Genomic DNA, 16,489 nt, shown 5'->3' on the forward strand with positions numbered 1-16,489 from the left:
CATGAAACATGAAGCTATCGAACTGATATACTGTCTCCACTCGATTATCCGGACTATATGGGAAGGACCTCCAGCTGGATAATCACATTTTCTGGATAGGAGTACTTATTCACCTCTGAGTCCAAAAGAGACCATTTCCGACAATTTTTATACCACACACATGATTTGAATTGACACACACTAATTAGTGTGTGGGGCTGGGTGGGTGGTTAGCTGCCTAGCTGGTAGGTGGGCAGGGAAAGTGGGTGGGTGGGCAGAAAGGTGGGTGGGTGGGCAGGCAGGGATAGGTGGGTTCAGGCAGGTAAGTTTTGGATGGGTGGATGGCAGGCAGATGGGCTTGGTGGGTGAACAGGTTCGAGCAGGCAAGTGGGTGGGTTGGCGAGCAGGCAGGTGAGTGAACAGGTGGGTGGGTGGGTGGGCAGAAAGGTGGGTGGGTGGGCAAGCAGGAAGAGGTGGGTTCAGGCAGGTAAGTTTTGGATGGGTGGATGGCAGGCAGATGGGCTTGGTGGGTGAACAGGTTTGAGCAGGCAAGTGGGTGGGGGAGCAGGCAGGTGGGTGAACAGGTGGGTGGGTGGATTGGCAGGTGGGTGAACAGGTGGGTGGGTGGATTGGCAGGTGGGTGAACAGGTGGGTGGGTGGATTGGCAGGTGGGTGAACAGGTGGGTGGGTGGATTGGCAGGTGGGTAAGTGGGCATGCAGGCAGGTGGGTAAACAGGTGGGTGGGCAGGGAAGTGGGAAGGTGGGTGGGTGAGAAGGCAGGTGGGGGTGCAGGTAGGTGGGTAAACAGGTGAGTGGGCAGGTGGGTGGGTGGGCATGCAGGCAGGTGGGTAAACAGGTGGATGGGCAGGGAAGTGGGTGAACAGGTGGGTGGGTGGGCGAGCACTCAGGTTGGTGGATGGGCAAACAGGCAGATGGGTGAACAGGTGGCTGGGTGGGCTATCAGGCAGGTGGGTGGGCGAGCAGGCAGGTGGGTGAACAGGAGGCTGGGTGGGCCATCAGGCAGGAAGGTGGGTGAACAGGCAGGTGGGTGGGCTATCAGGCAGGTGGGTGGGCAAGCAGGAAGGTGGGTGAACAGGTGGCAGGGTGGGCTATCAGGCAGGTGGGTGGGCGAGCAGGCAGGTGGGTGAACAGGTGGGTGGGTGGGCTATCAGGCAGGTGGGTGGGCTATCAGGCAGGTGGGTGGGCAAGCAGGAAGGTGGGTGAACAGGTGGGTGGGTGGGTGGGCTATCAGGCAGGTGGGTGGGTGAGCAGGAAGGTGAGTGAACAGGTGGGTGGGTTGGCTATCAGGCAGGTGGGTGCACGAGCAGGAAGGTGGATGAACAGGTGGGTGGGTGGGTGGATGGGTGGGCTATCAGTCAGGTGGGTGGGCTATCAGTCAGGTGGGTGGGCGAGCAGGAAGTGGGTGAACAGGTGGGTGGGTTGAGCGGTAGGCATGCAAGGCAGGCAGGTGGGCGAGCAGGCTGATGAGTGAACAGGTGGCTGGGTTGGCAGGTGGATAGGTGGGCATGCTGGCAGATGTGTGAACAAGTGGGAGGGTGGGTGAGACTGGACAGAAGCAGATCACACGTTCTGCCTGGTAACCCCCTCCCCCCCCCCACCTCACGCTGGACTTCCCATCTCCCCTCCACGTGGGGAGATGGGGAGAAGGGAGATGGGAAGATGGGGAGAAGCAGTACACATCATAAATATATTAAATACTTCAAGGAACAGAGAATAACAATTCAATACAGATAATTTAAAGTTTTTATCTAATTTAATGTGTCAAAGAAAACTTATCTAAAGAAAGGGTAATGAATTTTGATCGACAACAATGTTTTCCACAGAAGACAATACTTGGACTAATAACTTTGATGTCACTTCTAGATTAGCCAACTTGAAAGTATAAATGTAACAGATCATTATAATAATACTGTATATTTCCATAAAATGCATAAAACAGATAAAAAGACATTACCACAAATGGAGTCAATCCTTGATTCATCTTTGTTGCGTCAGGTTCTGTTCCTGAAACAAATAGTGAAATGTTATATCAAGAAAAAACCAACGTTGAATGTAATAAAACGACATTTTCTGGGTGAGTCCCAGAGGCTCCTTGGAGTTATCCAGGCTGAATGGATATGTATAACTTTCTGGCATCAGTCAAAGTGCATGGAGTTCTTGCCTACCGGGGACCACGAGCCAGAACCTGCTCCCCCATCTGAGTGGCACAAGGAGCAATGGCCTATAGAAAACCCCCCCCCCCATGGTTGGGAGCATTCTATGTCTGCCTAATTTAATTTAATTTAATTGCCTAATTTAACTGGGATAGGCACCCAGAGAGGTAGGCACCCCAAAACAAACCTCCATTCTGGTGAAAATATTGATACCAAAAGCCGAACGAGTGACAGAACTCCTCAAACAAAATTAACAAATGAGCATGATGTCATCACGTCGCCGTGCCGCCGTCTGTGCGACCCCTCCCCTCCTCCCTGGTAGGGGGAAGGGGGAGCCCCAGACCCTCCGAGCCGGTGATCCAACCTGCAGTTCTTAGGCTGGATGTCAAAATACACGAAAAACACCACCGATCGGAGGGAGGGAGGGAGGGATGCCGGGGAGCCTCCAGGACTCACCTAGAAAATGGCATTTCATTATATTCAATGCTGGTTTTCTGGGGGAGGGGGGAGCCCCGTCGACTCCCAGGAGCTACCTCACCACAGATAAGGGTGAGGGAAGGAACCAGAAGGCGGACGCCACGCATCCAACCGAAAAACAAAACCACAGGCCAAACCAAAGGACCCCGCAGATGACCCGGGAAACCCTAACTCCAGAACAGGAAGGAAGGGAACCCGGGCAAACCAAAACGCACCCATGGCCCCAGAGGCCAAGACGTGCAGAAAACAGCAAAGAGCCGCAACCGAACACAATACACAAAGCACTCCCGGCCTGACCAACAAACAGCAACCCAAGGACCCCTCTGGAAAACAGCAGACCCAAACTTCACCCGAAAAGTAGGAGACTGCAGCAAACGAATAACCTACCACCAGGACCTAACGAGCAGAAAAAATACACCAGAACCGAAGGGGTCACGACAAACCAAGGAGAAGAAAGAAGATAGACCACCCGGACCAATGACCAGGACGGCATTGAAAGCGCATCAGCATACCGGAGGTTAAAAACAAACTAGACAGCAAGCAGAACAGAGCAGAAGGAACAGCAACACCGAATGCAAGCTGGAGCAACCCCTCCAGCGTCGCTCGATACGAGGCGACAATACCTGGCACCAATGACGGTCCTGGAACAACACCGAACGGAAGGACAAGACAACCCTATCAGAGACCGTAGTACATCTACGCAGTAATAAGAAAACTGGAAAGACCGTGTGGAACTACACACTGCCGTTGAGACAAAGCACGCAGGAGGGAGACCAACAACGAAGCCACCAGCGCCCACACAAGTGACGAGAACCCGAGACTTGAAGACTCGAAGGGAAGAACAAGCCAGCAGTGTACTGGGCTGGACCGATCCACAAAAAGAGGGGGAGCCGTGGGAAGACACTCTGGATCGGACACCAAGCAAAGAAACGCTCCCAGCCAAGGCTGGCAAAGAACCAAAAGGAACAGCCGCCAGGGTTATCTTGAGGTTATCTTGAGATGATTCCGGGGCTTTTTTTTTAGTGTCCCCTACAGCCCGGTCCTCGACCAGGCCTCCACCCCCAGGAAGCAGCCCGTGACAGCTGACTAACACCCAGGTACCTATTTTACTGCTAGGTAACAGGGGCATAGGGTGAAAGAAACTTTGCCCATTGTTTCTCGCCGGCGCCTGGGATCGAACCCAGGACCACAGGATCACAAGTCCAGCGTGCTGTCCGCTCGGCCGACCGGCTCCCACACAAGTGGGATACCAATACCAAAGGGTACCAATAAGAGGCCCACAAGGAAACGAGGATCACAAACCAAAACACGAAGTGAAAACAGCGACCACGCAACCCGCAGGAGAAGCGCAACCAGCTCCAGCAGGGAAAAACGACACACGCATCACCGAAGTATATATGAGGAGAATTACGCAGGACGCACACCACACTAAAACAAAAAGAACGTCCGTGAAAGGAATACAAAAGCCACAGCCAGGACCAGAAAATGAGCTCCTCCTATTGCAACGAAAAGGATCCGTAGTGGCAGGAGTGGGTAATCGGAATCAACATCCACCCTCGGACAGTGCAAGCACCTTGTATACCACATATAAAAGACCAATCCCGGAGCAAATGGCTGCAGCATGGAGCCCATATCTTGTCAAGCACAAGATGAAGCATGAAAAAGTGCAGAGGTACGCCACAAGGCTAGTCCCCGAGTGAAGAGGCATGAGTTTCAAGGACAGGCTGGGGGGATACCTGCTTGATGGGGTTCTGGGAGTTCTTCTACTCCCCATGCCCGGCCCGAGGCCAGACTTGACTTGTGAGAGTTTGGTCCATCAGGCTGTTGCTTAGAGCGGCCCTCAGGCCCACATACCCATCATAGCCCGGTTGGTCCGATACTTCTTGAAGAAAACAACCTAGTTTCCTCTTGAAGATGTCCACGGTTGTTTCGGCTAATATTTCTGATGCTCGCTGGTAGGACGTTGAACAACTGTGGACCTCTGATGTTCATACAGTGTTCTCTGATTGTGCCCATGGCACCTCTGCTCTTCACTGGTTCTATTCTGCATTTTCTTCCATGTCGTTCACTCCAGTACGTTGTTATTTTGCTGTGCAGATTTGAGACCTGTCCCTCCAGTATTTTCCATGTGTATATTATTTGGTATCTCTCTCGTCTCCTTTCTAGTGAGTACATTTGGAGAGCTTTGAGACGATGCCAATAATTTAGGTCCTTTATCTCGTCTATGCGTGCCGTATATGTTCTCTGTATTCCCTCTATTTGGGGGAAATACAACTCACGACATAAAGACAAGAGGAAGGAGAGATATGAACACTACCCACAAAATTCTCAGAGGAATTGACAGGGGAGAGAAAGAGAAACTGTTAAACATGGTTGGTATGCAAAGAAGGGGACAGGTGGAAACCGAGTACCCCAATGAGCCACAGAGATGTTAGAAAGAACCTGTGCAGTGTCAGAGCAGTTAATATATGGAATGCATTAGGCAGTGATGTGGTGAAGGCAGACTCCAGACACAGGTCCAAAATGTAGATATGGTAGAGCTCATTAGGTATGTATGGTAAGCTCATTAATCTGTACACCAGTTGAACGACAGTTGAGAGGCGGGACCAAAGAGCTAGAGCTCAACCCCCACAAGCACAACTAGGAGAGTAAAACTAGGTGAGGACAAAAACTGGCAGAGACATACAAGGAAAATGAAAGAATGCAGGTCCAGAACTGAATACCGGGGCAGCCCAAAAGCAGAGAAACAACATGTACATGTGAAACAGCCCAAAACCATGTATAGAGGGCAACCCAGCACCAACTTCAATATAGCCAATAAGCACCTACCAAGATGCACCACAATGCGTAGTATAGAGGTAGGAAATATGGAAATAGACAATGAAAAGACCCGAAAAACGGTCCAAGCACAGGGAGCTCGGGACAAGAGAGTGCAATGAATATGACGAACGAAGATGATCTAAGTAGCAGCCGGTAACGTAAGGTACAGGACCAACCACATATACAGAGAGACTCCAATGTATAGAAGGGTGCAGCCAGGCCCTGAAAGACAGGCAAGGAAGGAGCATCCAGAGAGCATAGACCGAGGCAAGGAAGAATAAACAGACAGCAAAGACTAAGGCAACGAAGGAGTGTCCAGATAGCAAGAAAAAATTTAAGCGCCTAAAGACTAAACAAAAGGCATCGAATACCTGACCTGCGTCCCACAGTGTAACTAAGAACATGAAATACTGACCAAGGAAAGCCACGGTAAGACTCACGCAAATTGCCCAAGCAAAACACACAACACCAACACCCCCACCAAAATTTGAGAACCAGCACCTGGTCAACAGAGTTGCCAGACTGTACAATCTTACCTGCAGAGCGGAGACACGACTGTGTCACGACACAGTCGAGCCGAGTAACATACCAGGAACATCGCTAGTGGAATATGTCCAGAGATGCGTGCCCAGCAGAAGACGAGTTGCAGGACAGAGGTGGAGGTGGCTCCACTCTGAGCCACCCGATACTCATAAACAGAGAAAAGAACGAAGTGATGTCCCCACATATAAAATCCAGAACATCCCCAGCACCTAGGGGGCTATGACTGGAGAGAGAAGATGAGTGAGAAAGGATGCAGAACATATGTGAACACCTGACAACCGGGGCCCTGACAGCTGGGTGGACAGTGCTTCAGATTCGTAGTCCTGAGATTCCGGGTTCGATCGCCGGTGGAGGCGGAGACAAATGGGCAAAATGTTTCTTTCACCCTGATGTCCTGTTACCTAGCAGTAAATAACAGTAGACAGCTGCTACGGGCTGCTTCCCAGGGGGTGTGTAACAAAAAGGAGGTCCTGGTCAAGGACTGGGCCGCGGGGACTCAAAGCCCCGAAATCATCTCAAGATATCCTCAAGATAACCACTCAGAAACAAAACGATCACCCCGAAGCCAGCGCCCGAGGTACGAACTGCACCACCTGTCTTCCGTGTGGCGTGGCTCGTACACCAGTTGTACATACACCAGCAAGGAGTATGTAACGAATATGACGAATGTCGAAACAGGAAGGAGAGACGATGTGACTACAAAATAAGGCAAAACAGAATCGAATGAAGACAAGGAGGATGGAAAAGGACCCACGAGTCCGAGAAAGGGCTGGAGGCAAACTTAAACTGGAAGTCAACAGACGTTCCAATAATATTTGAAGTATCAAAGAGGATCGCGAACCAATGAGAACCGTGACAAACGAGCACAAATGCATGGAGGTACATATGGACCCAAAGGCACCCCTGACCAAGGGACATGCAGGGATCCCGATACGAATGGAACAGTATCGCGACATAAGCACGAAAAAGGTGAGGAAAGGGGGTGACCCAGGGCCGAACCATTCCCCCAAAGCCCCAGCCTCACAAGTAAAGGGGGGACCAAGTCTACAAAACAAAACTTCTAAAAACTGAACCCCCGGGACGTGTCCACTCATTGGGGCCAAAAAGGGAGTACCACACAACCAAAAATATATATATAAATACCCCTAGAACAGCAAAGGGAGACCAAAAACCCAGACCCCCCAACCAGGAAAAAACAAAAAACAAAACGCAAGAGGACAACGTACCCAGGCGGAACAGAGCCGGCCGCTGTTATTAGTGAAAACTAGCTGTACAGTTCTCCGCGCCCCTACCAGTGACGAAAACTACATCCTACCCAGAGACAAACAAGGGCAACAAAACCTCAGCTGACTCCAAGGGCAGCCAAGTACTGATCAGTAAAGGACACAACAGAAGTAGAATCCAAGGTAACTTGTGGAAGGTGGCCCCAAGCCCCAAGGGCAGTACTTACAGGGCATCTAGGGAAGAGAGCCCTAGGCGCATGCAGCCCGAGTACCGTGGAATATTGTGCCTGGTTCACACACACCACCTGGAGAGACAGCCCACACCACAAGGCATAGAATTGAAACAAAACCCGAGCCAGAGGCACCCGACCAGTCAGTAATCAAATCAGCCAAAAACTGCCGGTTGGATCGCCGGTGCGGAGGGTCTGGGGCTCTCCCTTCCCCCTCCCGGGGAGGGAGGGGGTGCGCAGACGGAGGCGCAGCGACGTGATGACATCATGCTAGTTTCCTAATTTTGTTTGGGAAGTTCTGTCCACTCGTTCGGCTTCCGGTAGCAATATTTTCACCAGAATAGGGGTTTGTTTTGAGACGTCACCTGGGAAACATATACGGTTAAGTGCTCTGTTCTGTTTTAGTAATGTAGCATAATTTTTGTCTAGAAGAATATTGCTTTTAATTATTTAGCCATTGATTCACTAGTGTTATTCAAAGTGATTGCCATGTTAGATAGTATTGATATTACATGCCTTTAGTTTGTTTGTTAATTATATTATACTATATATATAAATTGTGCCTATGTTTATAACCTGGTGTTATATTTTTTCTTTCTTGTACTGTATCACGGGGCACCCTGTTATATCATATTTAGATACAGTCAGTGTCCCTAGACTATACTTAACACTGTACCCGATATTACGAGCAGTGTGTACGAACAGTAACAGACTGTCCAATCTTTGGACAAAGAAATGAAATGGGACAGGCCGTCCGCCAGGACGTTGGACACTCCCCAGAAATGATCCGCACGGAGAGCCAAACCCTGAGAAGACAGCAGATGAGCCACAAAGAGGCAAGGACCGAAGAGAATCCCCTCAGGTCAGGAAACGGACCACCGGAAAACAGTCCGAATGGAGCCGAATAGTCGAACCCCGAGTGACCGAACCCTCTGAAACGAAAACAAAACCGCCGCGAACTACCGCACTGTGCTGTGAGCCCGATGGATAGATGGAACTCATCGCCCATGGCCGGCCTAGCGAGCACTGGTCACAAAGCCCCAGTCATGAGTAGACTCATCCGTGAACACATCGAGCGAGAGATCAGGGAGGTGCAAAGGCACTGAACCCTGAAAAACCCAAAGAGGAAGCCGGTGACGCAGCAACTGACTCCTAGCGTGTTGCAGCAACCGAAACCTAGTATGCATTGTGGGTGCTGCCTGTTCTCTAACAGTAATGACACCAGAATAGTACTGGAGAACGAACAGGGAACACGACTCGCAAGACTCTGGGTCAAGATGTCGTTGACCCAACAGGCAGCACGACGGAGGCAAAAGAGTTGAGTGTCACCCTGAGACAAGGGCACAGCAACCAACGAACCCGCCCAAACAGAACTGGAACCCGGAAGACGTATCCATTGGTCCACCGAGCCCCGACAGGGTTTTCCAGGGCCCGTAGGGTGTCGACTACGGGAAGCCCGGGCAAGGTGCTGCTAACCGGTTAAAACACAAAGCAAACAAGGGGACAATACAAGGGTCGCAAGGGTACAACACTGAAACCCTTGCAACGTGTACAATCACAGGGGCCTAGCAGAGGGCCACCAAAATATTATCAGTGAAACTATAGCCACACTAGGCAGACACCCAACAGGCAAATTGAAACAAAAATGATATAAAAACCCCACAAAAGTACAGCGTCCCCAGAAAAAAACAGGAACCGGCCGCTGTGTAGGTAGGCAGGCTGCACAACACTTTGATGCCCTAAAAAGCACGACACCACTTCCTTCCCAAGGCAAAACAAGAGGCCCCAAAACCCCAGCTGGCCCCAAGAGCGAAGTAAATGCCAAGCAGCAAGAACCTCCACAGAAATGATTCCCGAACGCCCCGGGGAAGACAACTCTAACCAGACAAGGGCAGTATTCACAAGGCGCTTAGGGAAGGAAGCCCCTAAGCCCATGCAACCCCAGTACTGATCTCAGTACTGGTCCAAATTCCAGTTCCTGTACATCTTTACTAAGCTAGTACTAAGACAGCTCCAGCAGGGAAAAGAAAAGCAGGACCGAAGGCAAATGCCCACGAGCACACAAATCCTCAACCACTAGTGACACCGAAAGGGAGGGAACCTATGTGTGAAGCTGCACCTGACCGACATCACAAGGATGTACGGGAGCGAACAACCACGCACTGAGGTGCAAACTCGCCCTATAGGTAAACCTGAACAACCGTAGTAATCTCCTGCCATTCCATCGCACGGGTCTGACAGAACGAATGCCATGCCCCCAACGAAAAGAAAGGAAAGTTTGCCAACCAGGAAGACTCTGGCACCTCATAACGCACCCAGAAAGGACTCGAGGAGCCAAACTCGAAAGAAGAAGGATCCATTACCAAGGCGTAATCCGGATCACGCAAGAGGTAAGCCGAAAGGGCTTCCCACACCACCTTTGGAGTGATGCGGGAAGCCGAAAACCTCTCTGAAAAAGAGGGAACTGAAGAACCCAAAGGAATGCAGAAGCGAACTCGGGAAGGAGTCGCACTCATGTCTAATTCGTCCAGGGAGGTGAGGATAGGAAAACCCCTCCCCCTGTAACAACAAGTCCCGCCCCGAGGATACAACACCCAAACGAGGTCAAACAGGGCCCAAGCCCCCCCCCCCTCCAAGTAAAGTCCTTCCCAGCCCCGGGAACCTTCACATCAGGACCCGGGGCCAAGCAATCATACAAACCCTCTGCCTCTGGAGAAAAAGCAGAGTCCGCCGGAAGAGCCGGGATGAAGGGGGTCCGCTGGTGCGACCCAAAGGTTCCAGCAGGAGGAATAGGCTCAAATGCCTCCGCCGCCGAACCGGAAGAGGCAATCCCAAAGCCGTCCGAGACTCATCACCAGGCAAATCCTGCCCCGACTTTGAAACCCTCAGACATTTGGGAACTGGGAGCAAGGAGGAGGGGGGAGGAGGATGAACCAGAGCAGGGGGAGGACTAAGGAGTGCAGATGAAACCAAAGTCGAGGCTACTAACACCCCCAAGTCCGGGTTTCTATAACAAAACCGGGGCAGCTGCGGGGCATCCGGAAAGGCAAGCAACCTAAATCGCGCATGCAATACAGAAGCTGCTTGCACCCGAATATCAATCTCATTGGACTGGGTGAATTGGAGTACAAGCAAGGAACACCACTCGCAGGATTCTGGGTCAAAGGTGTCACTGACCCAACAAGCAGCATGATGGAGGCAAAAAGGGTGAGTGTCACCCTGAGTCAAGGGGTCAGAGCAACCTTCAAACTCACACAAAGCTAGGTGGGATTCGGAGGTCTCTTCCATCAAACCATTGAGCCCCAATGGGGGTTTCCAGGACCCTTAGGCTGACTGCTAAGGGAAGCCCAGATGAGGTACTGCTAACTGATTATCCGGGAGCTAGCAAGCAAACAAACTAAGAGCTGAACCCCTGTGATGTGTACAAGCACGGGGACCTAGTGGAGGGCCACCAAAATCATACAAGTGGTCCTACTGCCACACCAGGCAGACCCCCACCAGACAAACCAATACAAAAACAAAAGAAAAACCCTGCAAAAGCACAATGTCTCCAGGTGAACAGAACTGGTCGCTATGTGTATATCAGACAGCAGCACAGTACCTCACACCCCCAGCCAGCGACAAAACTACCTCCTACCTAAGGGCAATCAGGAGTAAGAACCACCCCAGCTGAACCCCAAGGGCGGGCAATAACCGAGCAGCAACAGAACCATGCGGAGGTAGTTCCCGAACGGCTCAGGGAAGATAACCCTGAGGCCGCAGGGCACCTAGGGAAGGTGGTGGCCCTAGGTGCAAGCAGCCCTAGCACTCTTGTGTTACTCCTGGCTTGCACAACACCAACACTGAACAACAACACCGCTCTGCAGCACTGCTCAAAGAATGAAGCCAGAGTCGATCGACCGTCACCCTTCACAACAGCCTTCTGAACTGAGGAGAGTTTATGGCGTCGGGGTCTGGGATGCCCCCCCGTTTCCCTCCCAGGAAGAGGATGGGGGGGGATGCGCAGACAGATGTGCGACGTTTGTGGTGATGTCATACTTGTTTCCTTGTTTTTGATTGGGGAGTTCTGTTTGCTAGTTCAGCTTTTAGTTTGAAATTTTTGACCAGCAGTAGTTTGTTTTTTTAATTCCTACCTGTCTGGGTGCCTGACCTGGTAGATGGCAGACAAAGACTGCTTCCAATTACATGGGGTTGTCTTTAGGCCATTGCTCCTTGTGCCTCTCTTGAGGGGGGCCAGGTTCTGGCTCTGGTCCCAGGTAGGCCTAGAACTCCTTCGATTGACTGTTGCCACTGTCTAATATATATACACATCAGACCGGTTTAGCTCTGGGGAGCCAAAGGGAACTCTCCACAGAACAACATACTGGAGCAAAAGATGCATAAGGAAATGCAAAACAGAACTAGTGAGGAGAAGAGGTGCCAAAGACACTATCAGAGAGTACTTAGTAAATACAAGACATCTAAGGCTGTTCAATACTCTCCAAGCAAGCAAAAGAAATATTGCTGGAAGAAAGGCAGACTTCTTAAAGAGGCAATTATTTAAGCTTTTGCAAGGCATGCCAAATAAGCTGAGTTGTAGTGGATATGTGCACCAAGCAATATACTGTTGGACCAGGTTATCATAGGTAGAGCATGGCCCCATGCCGGGCTTGGGAGGACAAAAACTCTCAGAACCCTCTCCAGATAAACTCCTAGTAAATGCCAGGTGGTGCCAGAGATTAGCTCAGGAGCTTCACTTCAGTTTATTAATATACCTTGTGCATTTAGGTCCCAACTGTCAGCTCTTGTAGGTACAGCAGAAGTGGGTGGTGGAGTGAACTCTGTAGGGGTGTCACTCTCATCAGTTGGTGGCACTGGACTGAATACCTAGTGTATTAATGAAAAATATTTTAATTTAAAAAATGGGAAAGAAACATAGGAGTAAAATGAATAATGCACATAATAAATAAATAAATAAAATAAATAAATATATAAATAGAAACAACTGTAGAGCACTAAAAAAATCAGCGTTGAACATAATGAAACGCCATTTTCTGGGTGAGTCCTGGAGGCTCCCTGGAGCTTTACCGGCTGATGTGTATATATATATTAAACTGTGGCAAGAGTCAATCGATGGAGTTATAAGCCTACTGGGGACCATGAACCAAAACATGGCCTCCTCAAAGAGGCACGAGGAGCAATGGCCCATAGACACCCCCATGTAGTTGAAAGCAGTCTAAATCTGCCATCTACCAGGTGGGGCATCAAGAAAGGTAGGAATCACAAAACAAACTACAGCTGGTTAAAAACTACAAATCGAAAGCCGAACGAGCAAGCAGAACTCCCCAAATCAGAAAACATGCAAACAAACATGACATCACCGCCCTGCTGTCTGCGCAGCTCCCCACTCCATGGGAGGTGGAACGGGGGCCCCAGACCTCCCACAATGGCTATCCAACCCCAGTTCAGAGGCTGAATATTAAAAAATGTGAAATACTGCCAACCAGAGGGAGGGAGGGAGGGATGCCAGGGGACCTCTAGGTCTCACCCACAAAATGGCATTTCATTACATTCAATGCTGTTTTCTGTGGAGAGCCCCATTGGTTCCCCGGAGCTCCTTATGCAAAGACAAAAACAAGAAGGACTTACCCGGGAAGTGGCTGCCACTCGAAGTCGAGACAATTGGCTGCAATTTGCGACCCAAGGCTACACACAACCGAGAAGGGCCAGGAACATTAATGAGGTACCGTGCGGCCAGGACTCTGTTTGACCTCAATAACCCCGTGCCTGAATGTCAGCCACAGACATATTACCAAAAACAGCAGCCGAAGTCACGAACTTATGAATGTCATGGGCACAGGGATAGACCATAGGCTAGCTAGACCGAATAATCCTGCGGACGACCTGGGAGACCTACGCCCTGGAACAGGGAGAAGAAAAAACAGAGTCAAGTCAACAAAATGGGTCCCCTGCAACAAAGGCCGTGGCGTGCAAGCAATGACAAAAAGTCGCAACCAGACACAAAATATGATGAACTCCATGCCTAACTAACGATTCATTAATAACCCAAGGACCCCTCTGAAAAGAAGCAGTGTCTTTCTTCACCAGAAAAGAAGGAGACAGCTGCAAACGAACAAAACGACCACCAGGACCGAAAGAGCAGAAACCCCTGCACTGAAGGAAAGCGTGAAATTTCTCGAGCATGCCATCGACCCCCAGAGGCCAATGCAAACAAGAAAAGAGCCTTAGAAAAACAGTCCTGAACCATAGGGGCCACCACAAATCGAGGAGAAGAGAGAAAAGAAAGCACCCGGTCCAATGACCAGGACAGGTCAGGCGGCGCATGAGCAGGCCGGAGAAGAAAAAATGCCAGAGAAAGCTTGTGGAATGGAGCAGAAGTGAACCCACCCCGAATGCAAGCTGAAGCGGCTCCGCCAGCGCCACATGATACGAGGACATCCCCGAAGGAACCAGAACAGCAGCTCAAGCCAGATCTGAACCGACTGATAGACTAGACCAGCACGATGACGGTCAGACTCCAGCACTGCTGCTCGAGCAACTGACGAGTGACCCAGGTACCCTCCAAAAGAAGCCAAAGGAGGAACTGCAGCAGCAACAACGCCGCTGGAAGGATAGGCAAAGAAGTAACTAAGAGTCTCACACGAGACTCAGCCAAGCCCAAACCTGAAAGGGAATCAAATGGGACTTCATCCAGTTCACCAAGGCACCCAGGCAATCACCAAGCAGTTGCTGCTGGAGGGATGGACAAAGAAGCGGTCTAAGAGTCTCACACGAGACTCAGCCAAGCCCAGACCTGAAAAGAGAACCAAATGGGACTTCATCCAGATCACCAAGGCACCCAGGCAATCACCAAGCAGAAAAAGAATCCTGTGTAGGTAGCCCCCGAACAGTTTGTGGAAGTTAATCCTCGTGCCTCTCTGAAGGGAGCAGGTTCTAGTTCATGGTCTCCGGTAGGCTTCAAGGGCGCGTGACAGCTGGGTGGACAGCGCTTTGGATTCACAGTCCTGAGGTTCCGGGTTCGATTCCCAGTGGAGGCGGAGACAAATGGGCAAAATGTTTCTTTCACCCTGATGCCCCTGTTACCTAGCAGTAAATAGGTACCTGGGAGTCAGACAGCTGCTACGAGCTGCTTCCCAGGGGGGTGTGCAACAATAAGGAGGCCTGGTCGAGGACTGGGCCTCGGGGACGCTAAAGCCCTGAAATCATCTCAAGATAAACTCAAGATAAGGCTAAGAACTCTATTGACTCACTGCTGCCACAGTCGAATAAATACACATCAGCCCGGTATAGCTCCGCAAAGATGAAGGGGGTATCTCCACAGAAAACCAGCATTGAATGTAATGAAATGCCATTTTCTGGGTGAGCCCCAGAGGCTCCCAGGAGCTATTGAATTGATATATTAGTCTAGGGCATTAGTCAGTGAAGTTCAGCCTACTGGGGACCACGAGCCATAAACTGGCCCCCCCCTTCAGAGAGGCACAGGAAGCAATGGCCCCTGGAACACCTCCCCTCCCCCACATAGACAAGGGAAGTCTGCTATCGACCAGGGTTAGGTACCCAGAAAGTTAGGCATGACGAAACAAACCCCACTTGCTAAGAAAATTGCAACCGAAGACCGAACAGGGAGGCAGAACTCCCCCAACTCTCAAGGATACAAGCAAACATGTAAAAGTCATACACAGCCGCTGCGCTGCTTCTCTGCACAGCCCTCCCCTCCTTGGAAGGGGGAGCCCCGGACCCCCCACGACGGGTGAGCATCAAAAGCAAAACTAAATTACTGAACGGAGGGAAGGAGGGTGCCAGAGAGCCTCCAGGGCTCACCCAGAAAATTGCATCCCATTACATTCAACAGCTGAAATTGAACCTCATTGAAGTGAAACGTCTAAACGGGGATAGAAATGAAGAAAGGAATTCCTTTTTCTACAAAGTGTTAAGGACTGGAAAGCTAGCGAAATGGTACATAAAGACAAAGCAACAAAATCATTAGAGGAAGGGGGTGTAAAAAACCAGTGTTGAATGTAATGAAACGCCATTTTCTGGGTGAGCCCCGGAGGCTCCCTGGAGCTTATCGGGCTAATGTGTGTTATGTTAGACCGGGACATTAGCTATGGAGTTCAGACCTACCAGGGACCAGCGCCAGAACCTGGCCCCTTCAGAGAGGTTTCAGGGAGCAATGGCCCTGGAAAACCCCATATGGTTGGGGGTTTTCCTTATATGCCATCGACCGGGGTTAGGCACCCAGAAAGGTAGGCGTAACAAAACAAACCCCACATGGTAAAAAACTACAACAAAAACCGAACAGAGAGGTAGAAAACTCCCTACAATCCCAAGGAAAACAATCAAACAATCAATTTACTGCCGCGCCGGTCGTCCGCGCAGCCCTCCCCTCCCCGGGAGGGGGAGGGGGGGGGGCCCCGGACCTCACCGCGCCGGCTGCCGTCAGTTCGGAAACTAGGCTTCAACCAACGCGAAAAAACCCCGCCGACCGGATGGGAGGGAGGGTAACCAGGGAGCCTCCGGGGCTCACCCAGAAAATGGCGTTTCATTACATTCAACGCTGGTTTTCTGGGGGGAGCCCCTACGGCTCCCTGGAGCTACATACCCAAAGAGAAGGAAAAATGGGACTTACCCGGGAGGCGGTGGCCACAAACTCCTCAACTCGAAGTCGAGACAACTGGCTGCAACCTGCGACCCAAAGCAACACAAGAACGACGAGGAGCAGGGACATTCACCAAATAACGGGCGGCCAGGACCCTGTTCGACTTCCAAAATCCACGCGCCCGAATATGAGCCCAAGACATATTACCAAACACGGCAGCCAAAGCCGCAAACTTCCTAACGTCATGGGCGCGAGGATAGACCGCAGGCTGGCTAGATTTAATAACCCTGCGGACAACCTGGGAGACCCGAGCCCTGGAACAGGGAACGAGGGAAACCGGATCAACCCAAAGCGCATCCCCAGCCACTCCGGCCGAAGCGCGCAGGTAACGGCGAAGTGCAGCAACAGGACACAACACATGATGCACCCCCGGCCGAACCAACC

General features: G+C 50.9%; 1 protein-coding gene across 18 annotated transcripts in view; it reads right to left on the reverse strand.

The window, feature by feature from the left end:
• LOC123773435 (UDP-N-acetylglucosamine transferase subunit ALG13) overlaps window positions 1-16,489 on the reverse strand; it is a 384,366-nt gene that overhangs the window by 75,208 nt on the left and 292,669 nt on the right. For all 18 annotated transcript variants that reach the window (XM_045767364.2, XM_045767919.2, XM_069307078.1 and 15 more), the window contains 2 exons: window positions 12,201-12,312; window positions 1,955-2,004 (listed from right to left, as the gene is read on the reverse strand). In XM_045767364.2, the coding sequence (XP_045623320.1) occupies window positions 1,955-2,004; window positions 12,201-12,312 (162 nt within the window). The remainder of the gene's footprint in view (window positions 1-1,954; window positions 2,005-12,200; window positions 12,313-16,489) is intronic.

The sequence above is a fragment of the Procambarus clarkii genome, chromosome 1, assembly GCF_040958095.1.
Source record: "Procambarus clarkii isolate CNS0578487 chromosome 1, FALCON_Pclarkii_2.0, whole genome shotgun sequence".
Taxonomy (NCBI): domain Eukaryota; kingdom Metazoa; phylum Arthropoda; class Malacostraca; order Decapoda; family Cambaridae; genus Procambarus; species Procambarus clarkii.